Genomic DNA, 17,776 nt, shown 5'->3' on the forward strand with positions numbered 1-17,776 from the left:
GCCTCCGACCGAGTGCCCTCTGAGCCGCGGCCGCTAGACTCGGGGCCCTCCAAGCCCGACTCGGGCATGTTGGAGTCTTATGCAGTACCTGAGAGATCGGATTCTTACCCCGGACCGCCAAGGTCGGGATCGGAGTCCCACCCTGGGCCGCCTGGGTCGGGATTGGGGTCTTGCCAGGGACCGTCTGGTTCGTGCGGGTTAGGACAGAAGAACCAAGGAGTGCCACGCGGGGACCAGCCTGTGAGCAGTGAGGAGGAGACGAGCGAGGACTTGTGGCCGGCCGCAGACGCGGCGGGACTGCAGGGCGCCTCTTCTGCGTCGGGCAGTCGGTCTCTGAACAAGCCGCAACGGCCGGGAGGCAGTTCGCCGGAAGAGGCAAGGAAGGCCAAGAAGAGGAATCAGGCCAAGAACGACATGGGGAAAAAGGAGGACCCGCGGAAGAAGGATGACAAGAGGAAGAAAGAGGACAAGGGGAAGAAAGGAATACAGGAATCTGAACGTAGTGGATTTTTCGGCCGTCGAGGTCGGCGTGCGAGTGAGATGAAGTTGGAGCCGGAGGATGTGCGAGAATTTAAGGAGTTGCAGAAGCGGCACGGTTTACGAGTGTACTTCAGTAATACGGTGGTGGACGTGATGTTTTACTTGACGCCAAGGTACGGTGGTTATATGGCGACGCAGGTCGGACGGTTGTTGAATCAGCGTGTGCGCGATTTGCGTACTTCAGCCTGTGGTCGTTTCCGGCATAGCGAGATCGTGCTAGTGGGGCATTCATTGGGTAGTGTCCTGCTCTATGAACTACTCAGCGGCCGTCCACTCCGGGCTCAACTCTGGGACTCCGTTGATGCTGATGACGTCAGCCTCTTTCCAGATCAAACGCTCCCTGCAAAACCAGACTGCGCTGGAGCCACACTCGACTTCGACGTCAACCACGTCTTCCTCTGGGGCTCCCCACTCAGCTCTTTCCTCGTCCTTAAGAACGACAAATCTCTCACCCCCGCCGGGCCACTCTCCCTTGGCAGACATAGACACACAAGAATCTACAACATATTCCACCGCTCCGACCCCATCGCCACCCGCATTGAACCCGTCTTCTACCGAGACAAAGACTACATACCGCCCGCCATCCGACTTCCCAGCTACTAGTAAGTAAAGAGGAGCACAGTAGTAGGCACAATAGTGGGCACAGTAGTGGGCACAGTAGGTGGGGAAGGGGCACACTGGTAGGGGGAAGGGGCACAGTACGTGGGGGGAAGGGGCACAGTACGTGGGGAAGGGGCACAGTAGGTGGCGGGGGAGGGGCACCTTAGTTATGTCATTCTGTAGTCAAGGAGATATGTTGCGGCGGGGACTCGAACTGGTGACGAAGAACAGCGTCAAGGCCGCGGCCACCATGGTGATGAGTCGGATTTTCAGCAATGCCACGGCCACACCTCCCGAGACGGAGGAGTGGGTGGAAAAGCTACGCGCACTCCGGCGTTACTCGCTACCGGACCCTCTCGACCGGCGACGGCGGTTCGGCGTGCTGGACAACTCGGGCGAGGAGTACGACACGCCGGCGTCGAGCATTAGCGGCAGCGACCACGGTCTAGGGAGCGAGCACGGTCTGGGGAGCGAGCGCGGTTTTGGGAGCGAGCACGGCCTTGGCTCCGGTAGCGACCGGGCTATGAGGAGCGACCAGGGCGCGGGGAGCGAGCGCCGGGGTTTCGGGACAAAGTGTCCCACTCCACCCCCGGAGCCGGACTTTTCGGACACGGGTAAGCCAAATGTGCTGAATGTGACTGGCGCGGAAGTTATCAGTCAGGGGCACGCCGTTGGACCGGCGGACGACGCCTTGAGTGCGGGGTCAAATAAGCACCACCACCGCCCGTGGACGAGCCGACAGTTGGCGCTGAACGTGGTCCGGAAGCTGAGAACGAAAGCGTCCCAGATGATCGGAGAGAAGCTCAAGACTGTGACGGCTGAGCGTCAGACCATGATCAAGAACAAAATAATGTCGTTAGTAGACTCAGAATTCGATCAGCTGCTAAGCAACCTGTGCTCCGCTGGAATAAACAAAGTGGACACCCTGAAATACAGTGAACAAAACTACGACCTCGAACAATGGCAACATGAAGCACGGGAGAGAGACCTGCTCCTCACTGTCAATCAACTCCGGAAGGAAATCGCCAAAGAACTCATGTGCGAAGATACCGAGATTGAAAGCGGAGCCGCTGATGGCGTTGCCGAACATTACCCACTGCGCCTCGACTTCTCCATCGCTGGCGGTCTGCAAGAAGCACTCATCGCGCCTTTGGGGCTACTGCAATCTCACCTTAAATATTGGAGTGACCGAGACGCCTGCTTATTCATGCTCAAGATGGTTACCCAATTCTATCCAAGGATATCCAGAGAACGAAGAGATACTATTGTGCACGAGGCGAAAAAGTCAAGAGACGCAATAACGAAGCTCATCAATCGATACGTCAAATAAAGTTGATGCCTCTTCAAGTTTTCAAGTGCGCGCGAACACGCGTGTGCACACGCGCGCGCGCACAGTTTTGGACGTCACATGCTCATTATGTAGATAGCTAGCAATTGAAATGGCGGACTGGGTGGGTGGTTCCGGACGTGAACCCGGGGGCGGCTCGATTTTGCGAGGACAAAATGAAGCTGACAGCGGAGGAGGCTTGGACGTACTGGAATGAGAGGATGAAGGCCCCCAGGTACATCCTAGCCCCCATGGTGAATGCAAGCGACCTCCCCTACCGGCTGCTATGTCGGCGATACGGGGTGGACGCTGCTTATACGCCTATGCTGCATTCCCGGTTACTCACGGAGGATCGTAATTACCGGCCGAAGTTTCACCCGGAGCTGATCTGCCTGCCGCCGGCTCCAACCGTCAACGAAGAAGGTCATTTTGTACTTCCGGAGTCGTGGGATCAGGAGGCGTCCACGACCGTGTCCCTGGAGCACCGTACCTCCTCGGCTAGACCGGTGTCTCCCTACTCAAAAGAAAATACAATTGCTCAACTATGTGGTCACGATCCTGCGACTGTGGTGGCGGCTGGCAAGCTGTTGGAAGACCGAGTAGCAGCCATAGATTTGAACTGTGGCTGTCCTCAGGGCATCGCCCGTCGAGGTCAATACGGTTCGTTTTTGCTTAGTCAGCCGGAGACCATTATCAAGGTGGTTTCAGCGATGGTCAATGAACTACGTTGTCCAGTTACCGTGAAGATCCGAGTTGCAGATCCCGAGCCCGGGCCCGAGCCCGAGGATGAGTCAGAAGATTTGATGAATGAACCGATGGACCTAATCAATGAGTTAAAGCACCCCAACAATGGACTAAAGGACCTGACCAAGGACGCCAATAAGGACCTCCGGACCAGAACCGACAACCCGACCAAGGACGCTAGCCCGATCGGTGAGGTAAAGGACCGGCGCAATAATGATATATCTGCGATAGTTGTCGATGAGAGCTGCGCCTCGCGGCCTGGGAAGAGGGGATTGGAACCTTCAAGCGCCAGCGGGTTATCTTCAGCCGAGTTGGTTGAAGGTGAAAAGGAGGTGGAAGCGGTGGTAGACGAGACAGGTTTTTCTTTATCGCAGTACCCCAAGACGGTGGACCTGGTGAAGCGACTAGAGGCCCTGGGCGTGCTGGCGATCGCTGTGCATGGACGGACGCCGCAGAACAAGGGCCACGCGATCCGCGGTGCGGATTGGGTCCTTATCCGAGAGCTTGTGGGCATCACCAGGATCCCCATCATCGCCAACGGGTCTGTATGTAGCTTGACGACGGCAGACGCATGTCTACGGTTCACTGGCGCCGCCGCCGTCATGAGCGGCGAAGCCTTGCTCGAGGACCCCTCCGTCTTTTGTCCGCAGGGACGCAAGGACGTCGACGACCTAATGCTGGAGCTTATTTACCTCAACAAATTCGTGACTCAATATGCCACACATGCTAAACCCTTCGAATCCAAAAGCGGAAAGCAGTCTGGAGGTGACAAGACGTCCGGAAAGCAGTCTGGAGGTGACAAGACGTCCGGAGATATTAAGGCGCTCAAGTCGCATTTGTTTAGCTGTCTCTACACTGGCTTCCAACAGCACCACGACCTCCGAGACGCTTTGGCCAAGGCCCACACCTTAGACGAAATGCAGAAGGTCGTTGTGGAATTGAAACACACTCGACAGGGTCAGTACAAGCTGGGGTACTATCGACGACACCGGAAACTTACGGACTCGACCACTCATCGAAAAAAGGCCCGCAAAGGGTCCACAGCTAGTGACGGGAAGCAGCCAACGTGACATGATACGGCACACAGCGGAAGGGGGAATGGGACGACCTCTGACAGCGTGCATCAGTTTAGGCGAGGCGGGGCGGGTACGCAGCCAGAGGCGTGTGTTTTTGGCTTTGTGTTCAGGACTTAGCCGTCTTTGTTTGAACACTGCTGTCCATCCGACCCGGTCGATGTGGTTTCGCCCACAATTGTGATGGGATACGGCGCGTATCCCGTGGGGTTTGTTCTGGTCGGAGTTAACATCGCAATTTCTTAGCTGTTGAACATTCGGGATCATGGTCGCTAAGCTTGGCATCAACGGTTTTGGACGCATTGGAAGACTGGTGTTCCGTGCTTCTCTTGAGAATGAAGGACTTGTGCCTGTCGCTATCAACGAACCCTTCATGGATCTTGAATATATGATGTATCAGCTCAAGTACGATACTGTCCATGGAAGATTCCCCGGGACTGTCGAGGCAAAGGGGGACAAGCTCGTGGTTAACGGCAAGGAGATCACTGTGTTCCGTGAGAAGGAGCCGTCCAGCATTGCCTGGGCATCCGCCAAGGTGGACATTGTATGTGAGTCTACTGGAATTTTCACCACCCAGGAACTTGCGTCCAAGCATATTGCCGGTGGTGCGAAGAAGGTCATCATCTCTGCGCCCCCTAAGGACTCCGTGCCGATGTTTGTCATGGGTGTGAACCACACCGAGTACAAGCCTGAGATCAATGTGTTGTCGAACGCATCCTGTACTACTAACTGCTTAGCCCCCTTGGCGAAAGTTGTACATGAAGCTTTCGGTATCAAGGAAGGTCTGATGACTACTGTGCATTCCATGACTGCCAACCAGCTCACTGTTGACGGACCCTCTCGCGGAGGCAAGGACTGGAGAGCGGGCAGAGCTGCTGGTGTTAACATCATCCCCTCTTCCACGGGTGCAGCCAAGGCTGTGGGCAAGGTCATTCCTTCCCTTAACGGAAAACTCACTGGTATGGCCATCCGTGTCCCAACGACTGATGTTTCTGTGGTCGATTTGACTTGCTCGCTCGAGAAACCAGCCTCCTATGAGGAGATCATCGAAGCAATCAAGAAGGCTGCGGACGGTCCCCTCAAGGGCGTGCTTGCATACACCGACCACGATGCAGTTTCAACTGATTTCATTCATGACAAGGCATCTTCCACAGTCGACATCAAGGCAGGTATTTCACTCAACCCGACCTTCGTCAAGCTCATCTCCTGGTACGATAACGAATGGGGCTACTCCAACAGACTCTGTGACCTTGCTGCACACGTTGGAAAGACTTGCGGCTTTTAACTTACTTTTTTCCACGAAATTGCGCACACAGAAATTGCGCACAGAAATTGCCAGTTAACGTACACGGTTTTTAGCACCTAGCTTGAAAACGTTGCTCGAGAGGCGCCACCGACGAGTGGACGATGTTTGGTGGTATTTCTTCCTTTGGGGAGATGAGCGGACGAGTTCGGGGAAATTTAAAATTCCTGGCGATGGGAGCTGCGAGTGAAACAAAACCCAGTCGGCAGCCTCGATTGGGGCCCGCATCGGTCCGCAACCCACCGGTCAACCGGGCACAAGAATCCTCAGGTGCGACCGACCGGTTGGGGGTCCGACAGGATTCTGTTGTTTTTAACGAAGCTGTGCGGACTTCCGTGCCGCGACGGAAGAACAGACTGCGGCCTGAGGCTGTGGGTCTGGTCACGCCACTGCGTGCCGTGAAAGCTGAGTCACGACCTGTGGAAGAGTCACGGTCTGTGGAACAAACCCGTGGATGCATTAAACCTTTCACCGTCTGCCAGGCGACGGATGTCCCCGTAATTCGTGTCTCCCGAAAAGGCACCAAAAATCGGACAACCAGTTACCAGTGGTCGGACTCCGACTCCGGACGTGACGGTGGATATGCTTCAGATGTACAGCCGCCGCGAGCGTCCTGGCAGAGGCCTGACCACATTCGGAACACGTCACGGAAAGCCAGACGGGACCAGACGCCCCGGCAGACATCAGAACAGGCGGTACGACCGGACGCAGAGCCACGGGAGGGACCAATGGATATTCGGGAGGAGGCAAAGCATATTCGGCAATCGCGGGATTCGCAAGAACGCGAGTCGCAACAGGGTTACGTCCGTAGTTACGTGTCAGACGCACACATCTCCGACGCACACATCTCAGATGCACTTGGCACTAACGACCGACCAACTTACGTCCGTAGCTACACCCAGGACCGTGCAAACAATCAGCACCATGCCCAAGCCCGTACCCAAGAGGTTACCAACAAGCAGGAACGTGGCTACGTCCCTAGTCCCATCCGTAATCACGTGCCGGACCATGACGACCGCAAACCTGATTACCTTCGGGAGGCCTTTGTAAATTCTTTCGGTTCGAAATGCGTAGAGAACGCGGAATGGGCGTACTGCGGATTCTTGCGGTATGTTTTGCCGGCCCACATGCAGTACCAGATGATGTGGTCGTTGTGGCAACGGCCGCCGAGTTGGTTGGCCGGGTTAGCAGGCGAGAACCGTGCGGTGGCGCAGGCGTTGCTGGCGGGGAGCCGGTTGGTCGTCTTGGCAATGGGTCTCGCCTTCTTCCTGGTATGTGTCCGGGCCCTTTTGGGGTGGCATCAAAATAAAGTCGGCGAGTCGGGGCGCTGGCGTCGAACCCGGGTGTTGTAGATTACGACCCAGGTGTTGTAGATTACGACCACTAATGGTTCATTCACCAGTGGTGGTTATCGACGAGAGGTGGATTATCGAAGAACTCATTTAACTTCCTGTCTTCCGGATCGTCGGGATTGAGTGCAGTATGTGAACTTTTCGCACGAGTAGCGTGCATCCGAATAACTGTTTCCAAAGAGTCAATTTTGGGCTTTTTTATAGTTGATTTCGCGCTCGATTTCGAGGGTGTCTGCTTCTGTTGTTGCAAGAGCCGACCTAACGCTAAGTCACCCATCACATCCGGTGTGTGCTGCACTACACTCCGTCGTTTCGGTTCCACCTCCGCCACGGCTTGCGGTAACCAACTCGCCACATTAGGTGGCGCCCCACGACGCACACGATCGATCGCACCCGCCACACCCCCGGCCGTCGCACGTCGTCGCGGCCTTGGAGAGATGTCGTCCCTCAAATCGGCGGTCTTCTGCACGTCAAATGACACCGACTTCTTTCGGCCCTCAAAGGACGGGGCCGCGGCCGCGGCCGCGGCCGCGGCTGGGGCCGGGGCGGAGCCCGAGGCTGGGTCGTCCTCGGCACTCTGGACGCCGCGGTCCAGCTCGTCCACCGCCACTGGCTGCAACTGGGTGTCTTCCTCGTCTTCTTCTTCGTCTTCTCCTTCTTCATCTTCTCCTTCTTCATCTTCTCCTTCTTCATCTTCTCCTTCTTCGTCTTCATCTTCCTTCTCGACGGGGAGGTCAGGTTCTTCTTCTGCCGCCCGCTTTTCAAGGACGTCTCCAATGGTCGTGGGGTCTTTAAGCTTGAGTATCTCCTCAAATAAGATGCCGCAGCTGTCGGCGGCTGCGCTTGGGTAAGTGAAAGGGACAGGGTTGGGTTCAAAGAATTGTTGTCCAGGATGGTCTACGGGACAGGACATTCGAGCACAGACCAGACCGCGTGCACCAAGGTAGCGACTGTTGCGAAGAAAGTGAACACCATCTGCGCTGAGTCCTTCGCGACCAAGATGATCTCTCTGAGCCGCTACGTCCCGCGCACCCGTCACTCCTCGCTGGAGCTTCTGGTTCAGGTGCTGCCGGATGTCCATGTATCCGTCTTGTAATCTGAACACCACGTCCGTAAATCGGAGAATAATCATGTCGTCATCCTGCACAGAGAAAGTAAACGATTCAGACGTCGGACACGACTTCTCATCCCTTCCCACACCCGCAAATGCGGCCGTTGCCAGAGTCGTATCTTCAAACAACGTCGCCTGGTAACGTGCCTTTCCTTTGTTCGGTACTGCGAACAGATGGCGATCTGTCACCTTCACCTCGAAGTCTCTACTCTTCCCACCAGGCAGAATTACCACGTCGTAATCCACCGTAATGATACCCTCGTCCGAAGCGTCCTCTCTGCTCTTCACCGACTCGTCCTTTCTATTCAACGACCAGTCGTCTTCACTCTTCCGCGAGCTGCGTCTCGGTGATCTTCTCGATGAGCCACCATCCTGATGGTGATGATGGTCACTCCCGTGATGATGATGGTCACTCCCGTGATGATCACTCCCGTGATGATCACTCCCGTGATGATCACTCCCGTGATGATCGCTCCCGTGATGATCACTCCCGTGATGATCACCCCCGTGATGATCACCCCCGTGATGATCATTCTCGTTGTGGTGCCCCTTGTGACTGCGGAAGCTGTCTCGGCGTTTGGCCCCGGGATCTAGGCGGTTGCACATAGGGTAGTTGGACCGGAGGCTGTGCAGATTTTGCGAAGTCCCATGACTCATGGTGTGTCGAATGATGGACGTTTGAGGACGCACAGGCATGCGTTCCAATACGGTCTCACACGTTGCAACGTCACCTTTCCAATGACTACGGAAATGTTGGGCGACCTGACAGCCGGTGCACACAGTCGCTTCGGAACATAGATCGGGAAAGCTCTGGTTCGCCGCAGCGACCTTCTTGCAACCAAACAACTCACACATGCTCTGGCTTTCTGCGGATTTTGCCCGTCGGTATGTTGGCGGCGCTGCCTTGGGTCCTAGACTAGATTTCTTGGCCTCGCAAACAGCCAGGTGGCTGAACGCCACAAGGACAACAATGAGCCACTTGAGAGACTGGAGCCACTTGAGAGACTGGAGCCACTTGAGAGATTGGAGACTGAATTGGCCTTGATGGCTGGTCCAACCATACCGCGTTCCGTAGTCAGACATCGTTTCCAAGCAAGTTAGAGCGCACCAACAACGCACGCATCCTAACGTGCACCACCCGGGTTCGATTCAGGCTAGTCCCCGTATTCTGAACGATCATTGCGAACCAAATGTTCCGTTGGCTAGCGATGTCCTTATGCCTGTTCTGGGAGCTGACTGTGCAGTCGACTGCACCTTTGTGTGAGGCTGTAGGCTGCGCGGCTGGTCATGGCATACCACCGGAGGCGGCGCAAGCAAACGGGATCTGTAACAGAATGACGTTTTGCGAAGGCTGCACCAAGGTTTCGGAGTTGGCCCATCAGTGGGCAGGCCCTGTGGCGTCATGTCAGTCATTGTGGAGGAGTCTTGGCGTTTCCCCGATCGAGAAGGTATTGGAGAAGCGCATGGGTACTGGTTTAGGTAGCATCAATCTAGAGTTACTGACAACGGGTGAGCCCCCGGAAGACTTGCGGCAGGAGCGGGACGTGTTTGTGGATCCACGCAAGTGCGAACAAATCTACCGAGGGAACTACATCGATTTGGATGACGCAAAACAAATTATTAGTGGCGGCCTCGACGAAGTAGTAGGGACAGAAGTTAGTGGGTATGCATTACGGCATGAACTAATGATTCTGCCGAGATCTATATCCAAGGCGAGCACAGGAGCGTCGTACAACTTGGTCGTTTCCTTATTCGGACAGGATGAAATTAATGAGCAAACACGTTCGATAACAGCGAATCTTGACCCAAGCTTACAGAAATGCTCCGCCAATGAACATCTAGACATCGACCTGGCTGCCAGCGCCCTCCTTGTGATTTATTCCAACGACTTCCCCGGCGAGTTGACGCAAACTGGACTCACGGTTAAACTCGATCGCCTTAAAACATCCTCGCTACGAAAGATCGCAGACACACTCCTAGGCGGCACCGGCTCAGCACCACCCGTCACTGTCTGCTACCGCCTCACCTGCTCGTCCACCTTCGGCGAACAGCCGTACACCTATCTCGACCGCCTACCACGGCTGGCAACCATCAAAGCCACCAAGAGCCTCGCACGTAAATTCGAACACAACATCCGCACTGATTCGGATGACCTCCGTGTCGAGAGAATCCTCACGGACCGTAAGGAAACCGAGTGGCAGATGAAACAACTACGAAACCATTTCGGGAGGGGACAGATAGCCGAGCCTGTAGCATCAAATGAGAAGGATAAGAAGAAAGACCGAACGGAAAGGGCACAAATCCTCTCCCCCAAGCACCTCAAGGAAGTGGAGTGGCAGATGAGCCAACTCCAAAACCCTTTCGGAAGAGGACAGATACCCGAGCCCGTAATATTGGATGAGAAGGCCAAGAAGAAAGACCGAACGAAGAAGACACAAACCTTTTCCCCCGAGCACCTTAAGGAAGTGGAGTGGCAGATGAGCCAACTCCGAAACCCTTTCGGAAGAGGACAGATACCCGAGCCTGTAATGTTGGATGAGAAGACACGGGATAAGAAGAAAGACCCACACCATAGCGAACACCCCCAGTTCAAAAAAGCACACGCAGAGTAGCGGAACACACTTAGTGTAGTAAATAAAATGCGTCCACGAGTGTCGCCACCTGTGGTCAAGCTGGCACAGCTCAGACTGAGTCAGAACAAAAATGGTGAAGTGAGCGAGACAGCACACACTTTTATTGTGTAGCGTGTTAGCAGAATTTTGTGTCAATGTACAAAAAGAGAGATTGGTCGACGGTGGATGTGGTGGAGGAGTTGTCTAAGATCACATCTGAGGTGCACGGTCGTTACCAGCATGAGCCGGAGTTTCTGCAGGCGTACGACGAGGTGTTGGAGACAATTACGCCGATGTTGAAAAAGAGTCCTCGATACATACCGATGTTCCGGATCATGTCTGAGCCTGAGCGAATAATTACCTTCCGTGTTTTGTGGGTAGACGATGATGGTGAGTTGCAGATGAATCGAGGGTACCGTGTGCAATTCAATAGTGCGCTGGGTCCTTACAAGGGTGGGTTAAGATTACACCCCAGTGTGAATTTATCGATTTTGAAGTTCCTTGGTTTCGAACAGATTTTGAAGAACGCACTCACAGGACTAGCAATGGGTGGTGCGAAAGGTGGTAGTGATTTTGATCCGAAGGGTAAATCGGATAATGAAGTACGATCATTTTGTCAGGCTTTTATGACTGAGTTATACCGTCATATCGGACCGGATACAGATGTCCCTGCTGGTGATATTGGGGTCGGTGGCAGAGAGATTGGGTTCCTGTATGGTCAGTATCGTAAGTTGGAGAATGGTCATCATGGTGTATTGACTGGTAAGGGTATGCTCTATGGCGGTAGTCTAATCCGACCTGAGGCTACTGGTTATGGTGCAGTTTACTTTGCTCAAAACCTGTTGGGGCATCTAGCTTATACTGGTACAGGCTACATAGATGATCAGGAACGTGCAGTTGCAGCTTCAATCAAGGGCAAACGATGTCTCGTATCGGGTGCGGGTAATGCGGCTCAATACACTTGCGAGAAACTACTCGAACTAGGCGCTGTTGTTTTGACAGCATCCGACAGCAACGGAACATTATTCTTCAAGGACGGCATGACCTCGAAGGACCTACAGGCCATCATGGAGCTCAAAAATGAAAAACGTGGTCGACTCTCAGAACTCACAGAACTCGACAATGCTGAATACAAACCAGACTGTAAACCCTGGGGGCTAGTTGAGAAAGTTAATCTAGCCTTCCCTTCCGCTACGCAAAATGAAATCAACGGTGAAGATGCCAAACATCTCATCGATGCCACTTGCTGTGCTATCGTAGAGGTAGCGAACATGCCCATCTCTGCAGAAGCACGCAAGGAATTCAAGGCACACGGCGTTATTATCTGCCCCGGTAAGGCCGCTAATTGCGGCGGAGTCGCCGTCAGCGGTCTCGAAATGAGCCAAAACGCAGCACGCACCACTTGGACACGAGAAGAAGTTGATGGCAAACTACAGGAGATCATGAAGAACGCATTCGACCACTGTCTACAAGCATTCCAGAAATATACTGAAGAACCTAACTCTTGCGATCTTGAACAAGGTGCTAACATTGCAGGGTTCATTAAAGTGGCAGATGCCATGCATGAACAGGGTCTATACTGAATCACCCCCCCCTCCCCCTCTGGAGGATGTGTCCCCCTCTGGAGGATGTGTCCCCCTCTGGAGGATGTGTCCCCCTCTGGAGGATGTGTCCCCCTCTGGACGCTTGATTAGGACGTGCACTCGACCCGTAGTCGAAGAAGTATTTCCTGAGCAGACGAATTGTTCTAAATTACCCCCAACTGCTACCCCAAGGCGTCAGCGGATGATGACACCATCGTGTCGTCAGCTACTGATGTGGCTCTCAATGAGATCCTAATGCGGTCCTCACTTTTTGGTTCAGTTAAGCAATAGGAGAAGATCACTTTTTGTTCAGTAAGTAACTTGGAGTAGTGAATGGGTTGCGAATTTGATTCACACATGTTGCTAAGAATGGACGTAAGTAGGGATGGACGTAAGTAGGGGTTGAGGTAAGTGGGGATGGAGGTAAGTAGGGGTTGAGGTAAGTGGGGATGGAGGTAAGTGGGGATGAGTGGAATATTGAGGCATGCGTTCATGACTGAAGAATCAGTTGGTGCACCACTCATAGAAAGTGTCCTTATGGCCTAAGGACCAATACGTGAGTTGAGTAATACGGAATTGAGTGAGACGGAATTGAGTGCTGTATTGGACTGGAGCAAATTGACGGAGCCGAGGTTTCTCATGGCTGGAACAGAGTGCGATTATGTTGTGTCTGAAGAGAATACGGTTGATGCATGGAGAGCATGTTTGGAAGCTTGTCAGAAAGGCGACAAGTTGCCAGAGACATGTCATTCGGGTGACCAATGGCCTTCTGACATTCCGACATTTACACGTCGTCAAATTGCTGGTGTAAATGTTGTTCTGGGTGAGGCATTAGAAGACGTTGGAATAAACGAGTGTGCAATTGAATTGAAGCAGCGTGATGAGAAATGGGTTTGGCTTAATTGGGATCCGTCTACGAGGTTATGTCGATTGTTAACGGAAGACGATGCGATGTTTGTTTTCACGAACGCGTACGAGAGTTTGCCTGCTGATTACTGCAACCCGTCATTTGAGCAGGTCTGTAGTAATCAGCCGTACAACTGTAATGCTTGCCAGACCGAGGAGCAGGTGTGTGTCTGGATTGACAACGACGCCTGGTCTGCCGGACGGACGGGCGGACGCGACGACATGGCTAAGTTTGAGCAATGGTGCAACACGGCAATAAGCACCGGTGTGGATTGTCAGTGGCTGACGGCGCTGACGTCTGTAGACGACTTGATTGACTGCGAACCCGCCTGTGCCGCGGGCACTTTAGATAAGTCGGATAAGTGCGTGAAGGACGGGCGTTCGAGTCCAGCTGATGACCCAGCGTTGAAAAATTGGGTCTTCGGGAACTACGAGAACGGCGCGCAAAACTATGTCTCCCCCAAAAGCTGTCTACGACAGGCCACCAAGGCCGCCGTGTACGCCCTTGCCCTAACGAGCTCGGGGACATGTCAAACATTTTCGGAAGACGCTTTGTTGCCAATCTTTGCCATGGACCCGACGGCACAGAAAAAGCCGAGTGGCTGCGATGTTGACACCTACAACAAGTATTGTGCCGATAACCCCGCCGCGTGTGACCTGTGTGGCGACGGAATACCGCGCTGCATCTGGGCCGAACCGGCGGCATTTGGCGGTATGGCAACCCGCCAGGCAACGGAAGAGCTGCTGGATAAGTTGTGCACAGCAAGTGCGCCGGCTCAGTGCGATGTAGTGAGTGTCAAGACGCCTTCCGAAGCGGCCTTAGTGGCCTGCAAGGAGGCCTGTGAAGGCAAAGTGGACCCACCGCCGGACGGCTGCGCTTATGACGCCAGTCACCTGGGTGGCTACCTCTTCGGGGCCAACGGCATCACGGACGGAAACGACGGACTCGTAGACTACACCTGGGTTGAGGCGACTGGGATCTACGACTGCACACTCCAGGCCTACCAGAATCCGGACGTCGGATACTTCGCCTGGATCGCGAGCAAGACCGCTTGCGGAATGCTCTCGCGAAGTGACACCACACGCTACATAAACACTCCCGTCTCGCTTCTCGAAGAAGCAGAGTGCGCTGTATCTAGTGGCGGAAAGGGCTTAGAATACTGTCGAAATAACACCTGCATTTATTTACTGCGCGCTGAAGACGACATTCAAGACCTCTTTTCCGGACTTACCACCACTGATTATCTATGCTCAGCCGACCTCTGCGCCTGGGTCAGTGTCTTCAATCAGGGGTCCGGCGAGGCATTGGACAACTGCTACAACAGCTGCAAGTCCTCCGAGACAGTGTCGGGCAACTGTATATTCGACGGACGGAAACCTCGAGACTTGGCGACCGACCCCAACGGCAGTGACCAACGATCAGCCATCACCAACTGGAGCCTCGATTTCAAAGACGCATCCACCATCCAGATCAGCGACAATGCCATACCCGTCTCCAACACGACCAACGTAACTTTGTATCAGTGCCAGCAATTCTTCTGGACGGTTGACGACGCCGCCTGGTGGCAATGGGACTCCACCACGAAGGACTGCCACGTGCTACCGGACCAGTTGTTCCGTTATTACTTAAGCAACGTTCTCGATGAAGTTTCGAAAGAAACCTGCGACACCGAAACCGCGCTCAAGTCTTGCGATTCTGGTCAATGCGATATTTGCAACTCCGGAGCCAATTACTGCGCCTCGTACAGTCCGGAAATCATATACGGGGGCGGTAAATCTGAAACGGAACTTTGGACTGCAGTAGACGGCAGCTGTCTTGACTGCAGCTGGATAGGTCTAAACGGAGACGAGGACCCGGACAAGTTTGATACATGCGTCACTCAGTGCCAAAACAACGACCAGCTCTCCGAGGAATGCATCAAAAATGGCCGGGACACAGTCTACATCCCTTTACTAGTGGGCGGAAAAAATAGCACACGTGTGCGCGCACTACCAGATGCTAAATCTCATCTGGACTGCGTTGGTTTGTACAAAGATGGCTCGATGGCCCTCACCATGTGGTTTTCGGATGACCAGAGCTGCATGGGGGTGACATCCGATGATCTTAATTACTTCATTACGACTCCGATTGCAGATCTGGCAGCCGATGAGTGCTCGTATTCGTCTGAATGCGCAGTTAGCGCAGTTAGCGCAGTTAATTCCGTGTTGAAGGACAAGCCGAGCAGTCGTGATGTAGAGAGCTGTGAGACAGTTTGTGACGACAGGTGTATATGGATATCAGATGGCGTGCAGGTGGCGACTGGTGGTTATGCGAAGGATGTCCTGTTGAAGGCAATTGAGGGCCTCTGTCAGCAGAATCAGTGCGAGTGGACGGGTTACGAACCAAACGATGATTGGGACGGTCTGAACGATTGCCATACGACGTGTTTGAGTGCGGGCACTGCGGTTGATAGCCCTTGTCTGATGGATGGGCGTCCAACGGTGTATCGTGATATTGTTTTCGGCGGTCCCAAGTCCAGCCGAGTCAAAGAATTTCCGTTGGACGATCCCAAGGAGCCTTGGCAGTGCCTTAACCAGACATACAGCCAAAATTATTACTTTACGTGGCAGGACGGGCATTGTTACGGATTGCCTTTGGAGGGGTTGAAGTATTTTGTCCAAACTCCGTTGTCGTTTTTGAAGGAGGGTGATTGCGACATAGAGGCTATGGGGAGTGCCGACGGCCTCGATGTTTGCGATGACGGGATCCCACGCTGCTATTGGACCGATGCCAGCGTGGTCTCAGGCGGTAAGTCTGTCTGGGACCTCATCCCCACTTTTTGCACCGCCGGGGTCGAGAGCCTCTGTTCCTGGACGGGCATGTCTACTCTCGACTGGACCCAGCTGCAAGAGTGCCACCAACAGTGCCTTGTCGGAGACGGAACGCTCGGAGGCAACACCGACTGCCTCCTCGACGGCCGGGGTCTCCCGGCCGAGACGCCGGCCTACAGCAACTGGGTTTTCGGTGGTCAACCCAGGGCACCAACCTCTCTGACGAAAACCCGCAGCCGGAAAGCCGACCGGACTCCTCACGACCTCAGTACCAACACAGTAGTAAGTTCGCCGTGGGACTGCATTGCGCAGGGGGCAGCTGCGGACCAGCTCTTCATGACCGCCACCGAGACTGAGACTGGGGCTCAGACGGACACGATAGTGTGCTCACTGCGGACAATTGACCAGTTATCGGAGTTAATCCGGAGTCCGTTGCATCGGCTGGGCGCGATGTGCGACTTTGAGGCGTACAATCGGGCCTGTCCCGATGGGGCCGGGACAGCGGGTTGCGACATTTGCGGCGATCAAGTGGCGCGCTGTGTCTGGACCCAGACGGGTGTGTGGAGTTCGAATTACGACCCATTGCGAACCTCTATTCGCGATCTCTGTGATCAGGGTCTTGATCCGACGTATTGCGACTGGACATGTCTGGAACGGGTGGCCCCCAAACGTCCGGACGTTGTCTGGACACGTGAAGTGGAGGTGGACGAAGTCCTAATGACGGAGGAGGACTGGACGGCGTTGGTTGCCTATCACTCGAGTTGTGTGGCAGGCGCGCTGTTGCCGTCAAAGGAGACCACCGATTGTGAGTCGTGTCTGGCGGATGGGCGAGTGCAGCCGAGTGTGGATAAGCCAGTGTTCCGGCCAGTGATTTTCGCGGGTCCGGGTTCCACACTGTTGTCGGAGCGACAGGGCGCGGGTTCGAGTCCGTGGACGTGCTTGCTCAGTCTACGGGAGACGGGCGACGTCTTGATGACTTGGGACGTGGCGGCGAAGAAGTGTTGGTCCATGTCGCTGGAGTCTCTGCAGCGTCTGCTGTCCACACCGCGACTGGTGCTTCCGACAACCGAATGCGCCATGCCCGAAGACGTAACGAGCTTCGATCTTTGCGACGACGGACACGATTGGTGTGTGTGGACAAGTGATCAGGTCTTGACGGGCAGTACGCTCGATCTCTGGGACCTGCTGGTGCCTAGTTTTTGCCGCCGGGCCGTCGACCCCGTGGCCTGCGACGCCGTTGGGATGCTCAGCGAAGGCTCAAAAGACGCCCTCGAGGCGTGCCATGACGACTGTCTCAACGCCGCAGAGACCTGGTCAAGCCCCTTCTGCTACAGCGACGGAAAGACACAACCGGATCGCGACAACCCCATCTATGGCAATGTTGTCGTCGCAGGACCCAACTCCAAGAATGTACTTAAACCGACCTTCGCTATCACCACCCAGTGGGATTGCGTCGACTGGATGCTCAATACAGATATGCAGGGGACTCGCTACTTCATGTGGACCGCCGGTAGCGGCAGCACTGATGGCCAGTCCGACGGTGGACCCCTGTGCTTCGGCCTGACCAAGGACGTCGTGGCCTACTACCTGAAGACGAGCTTGGCTGCGCTGCAGGAAGACGAATGTGACTGGGAAGCCTACGACGCCGCCTGTCGTCAATCCACCACGGACCCGGCGCCCAACTGTGACATTTGTGGTGACGGGATCAAGCGCTGTCTCTGGACCGATCAGATCTATGTCACGGGTGCCGTAGACAGAGACACTGGTAACACCATCTCCCCCCCGGGTCTCCCCCCGAGTCTCCCCCCGAGTCT

General features: G+C 54.6%; 9 protein-coding genes across 9 annotated transcripts; 8 read left to right on the top strand and 1 right to left on the bottom strand.

Moving 5' to 3' along the window:
* Window positions 1-414: 414 nt before the first annotated feature.
* GNI_038160 (DDHD domain protein) lies at window positions 415-1,143 on the top strand (the record flags this gene model as incomplete). Its single annotated transcript, XM_011131042.1, has 1 exon — window positions 415-1,143. One exon carries the CDS (start codon window positions 415-417, stop codon window positions 1,141-1,143), a length of 729 nt encoding a protein of 242 aa, XP_011129344.1.
* Window positions 1,144-1,309: 166 nt separating this feature from the next.
* GNI_038170 (DDHD domain protein) lies at window positions 1,310-2,470 on the top strand (the record flags this gene model as incomplete). The annotated part of the gene is made up of 1 exon (XM_011131043.1): window positions 1,310-2,470. The coding sequence occupies one exon, from the start codon at window positions 1,310-1,312 to the stop codon at window positions 2,468-2,470; it is 1,161 nt and encodes a 386-aa protein (XP_011129345.1).
* Window positions 2,471-2,643: 173 nt separating this feature from the next.
* Window positions 2,644-4,281, top strand: GNI_038180 (dihydrouridine synthase; the record flags this gene model as incomplete). Its single annotated transcript, XM_011131044.1, has 1 exon — window positions 2,644-4,281. The coding sequence occupies one exon, from the start codon at window positions 2,644-2,646 to the stop codon at window positions 4,279-4,281; it is 1,638 nt and encodes a 545-aa protein (XP_011129346.1).
* Window positions 4,282-4,549: 268 nt separating this feature from the next.
* Window positions 4,550-5,569, top strand: GNI_038190 (glyceraldehyde-3-phosphate dehydrogenase; the record flags this gene model as incomplete). Its single annotated transcript, XM_011131045.1, has 1 exon — window positions 4,550-5,569. The coding sequence occupies one exon, from the start codon at window positions 4,550-4,552 to the stop codon at window positions 5,567-5,569; it is 1,020 nt and encodes a 339-aa protein (XP_011129347.1).
* A 191-nt stretch (window positions 5,570-5,760) lies between these two features.
* Window positions 5,761-6,939, top strand: GNI_038200 (putative transmembrane protein; the record flags this gene model as incomplete). The annotated part of the gene is made up of 1 exon (XM_011131046.1): window positions 5,761-6,939. One exon carries the CDS (start codon window positions 5,761-5,763, stop codon window positions 6,937-6,939), a length of 1,179 nt encoding a protein of 392 aa, XP_011129348.1.
* Window positions 6,940-6,982: 43 nt separating this feature from the next.
* Window positions 6,983-8,583, bottom strand: GNI_038210 (putative transmembrane protein; the record flags this gene model as incomplete). Its single annotated transcript, XM_011131047.1, has 2 exons — window positions 6,983-8,377; window positions 8,443-8,583. The coding sequence occupies 2 exons, from the start codon at window positions 8,581-8,583 to the stop codon at window positions 6,983-6,985; spliced, it is 1,536 nt and encodes a 511-aa protein (XP_011129349.1).
* An 801-nt stretch (window positions 8,584-9,384) lies between these two features.
* Window positions 9,385-10,662, top strand: GNI_038220 (hypothetical protein; the record flags this gene model as incomplete). Its single annotated transcript, XM_011131048.1, has 1 exon — window positions 9,385-10,662. The coding sequence occupies one exon, from the start codon at window positions 9,385-9,387 to the stop codon at window positions 10,660-10,662; it is 1,278 nt and encodes a 425-aa protein (XP_011129350.1).
* Window positions 10,663-10,817: 155 nt separating this feature from the next.
* GNI_038230 (glutamate dehydrogenase NAD(P) protein) lies at window positions 10,818-12,245 on the top strand (the record flags this gene model as incomplete). The annotated part of the gene is made up of 1 exon (XM_011131049.1): window positions 10,818-12,245. The coding sequence occupies one exon, from the start codon at window positions 10,818-10,820 to the stop codon at window positions 12,243-12,245; it is 1,428 nt and encodes a 475-aa protein (XP_011129351.1).
* Window positions 12,246-12,694: 449 nt separating this feature from the next.
* GNI_038240 (hypothetical protein) lies at window positions 12,695-17,731 on the top strand (the record flags this gene model as incomplete). Its single annotated transcript, XM_011131050.1, has 3 exons — window positions 12,695-12,700; window positions 12,831-17,658; window positions 17,694-17,731. The coding sequence occupies 3 exons, from the start codon at window positions 12,695-12,697 to the stop codon at window positions 17,729-17,731; spliced, it is 4,872 nt and encodes a 1,623-aa protein (XP_011129352.1).
* Between the last annotated feature and the right edge of the window lie 45 nt (window positions 17,732-17,776).

This window comes from Gregarina niphandrodes (genome assembly GCF_000223845.1).
Source record: "Gregarina niphandrodes unplaced genomic scaffold scaffold00005, whole genome shotgun sequence".
Taxonomy (NCBI): domain Eukaryota; phylum Apicomplexa; class Conoidasida; order Eugregarinorida; family Gregarinidae; genus Gregarina; species Gregarina niphandrodes.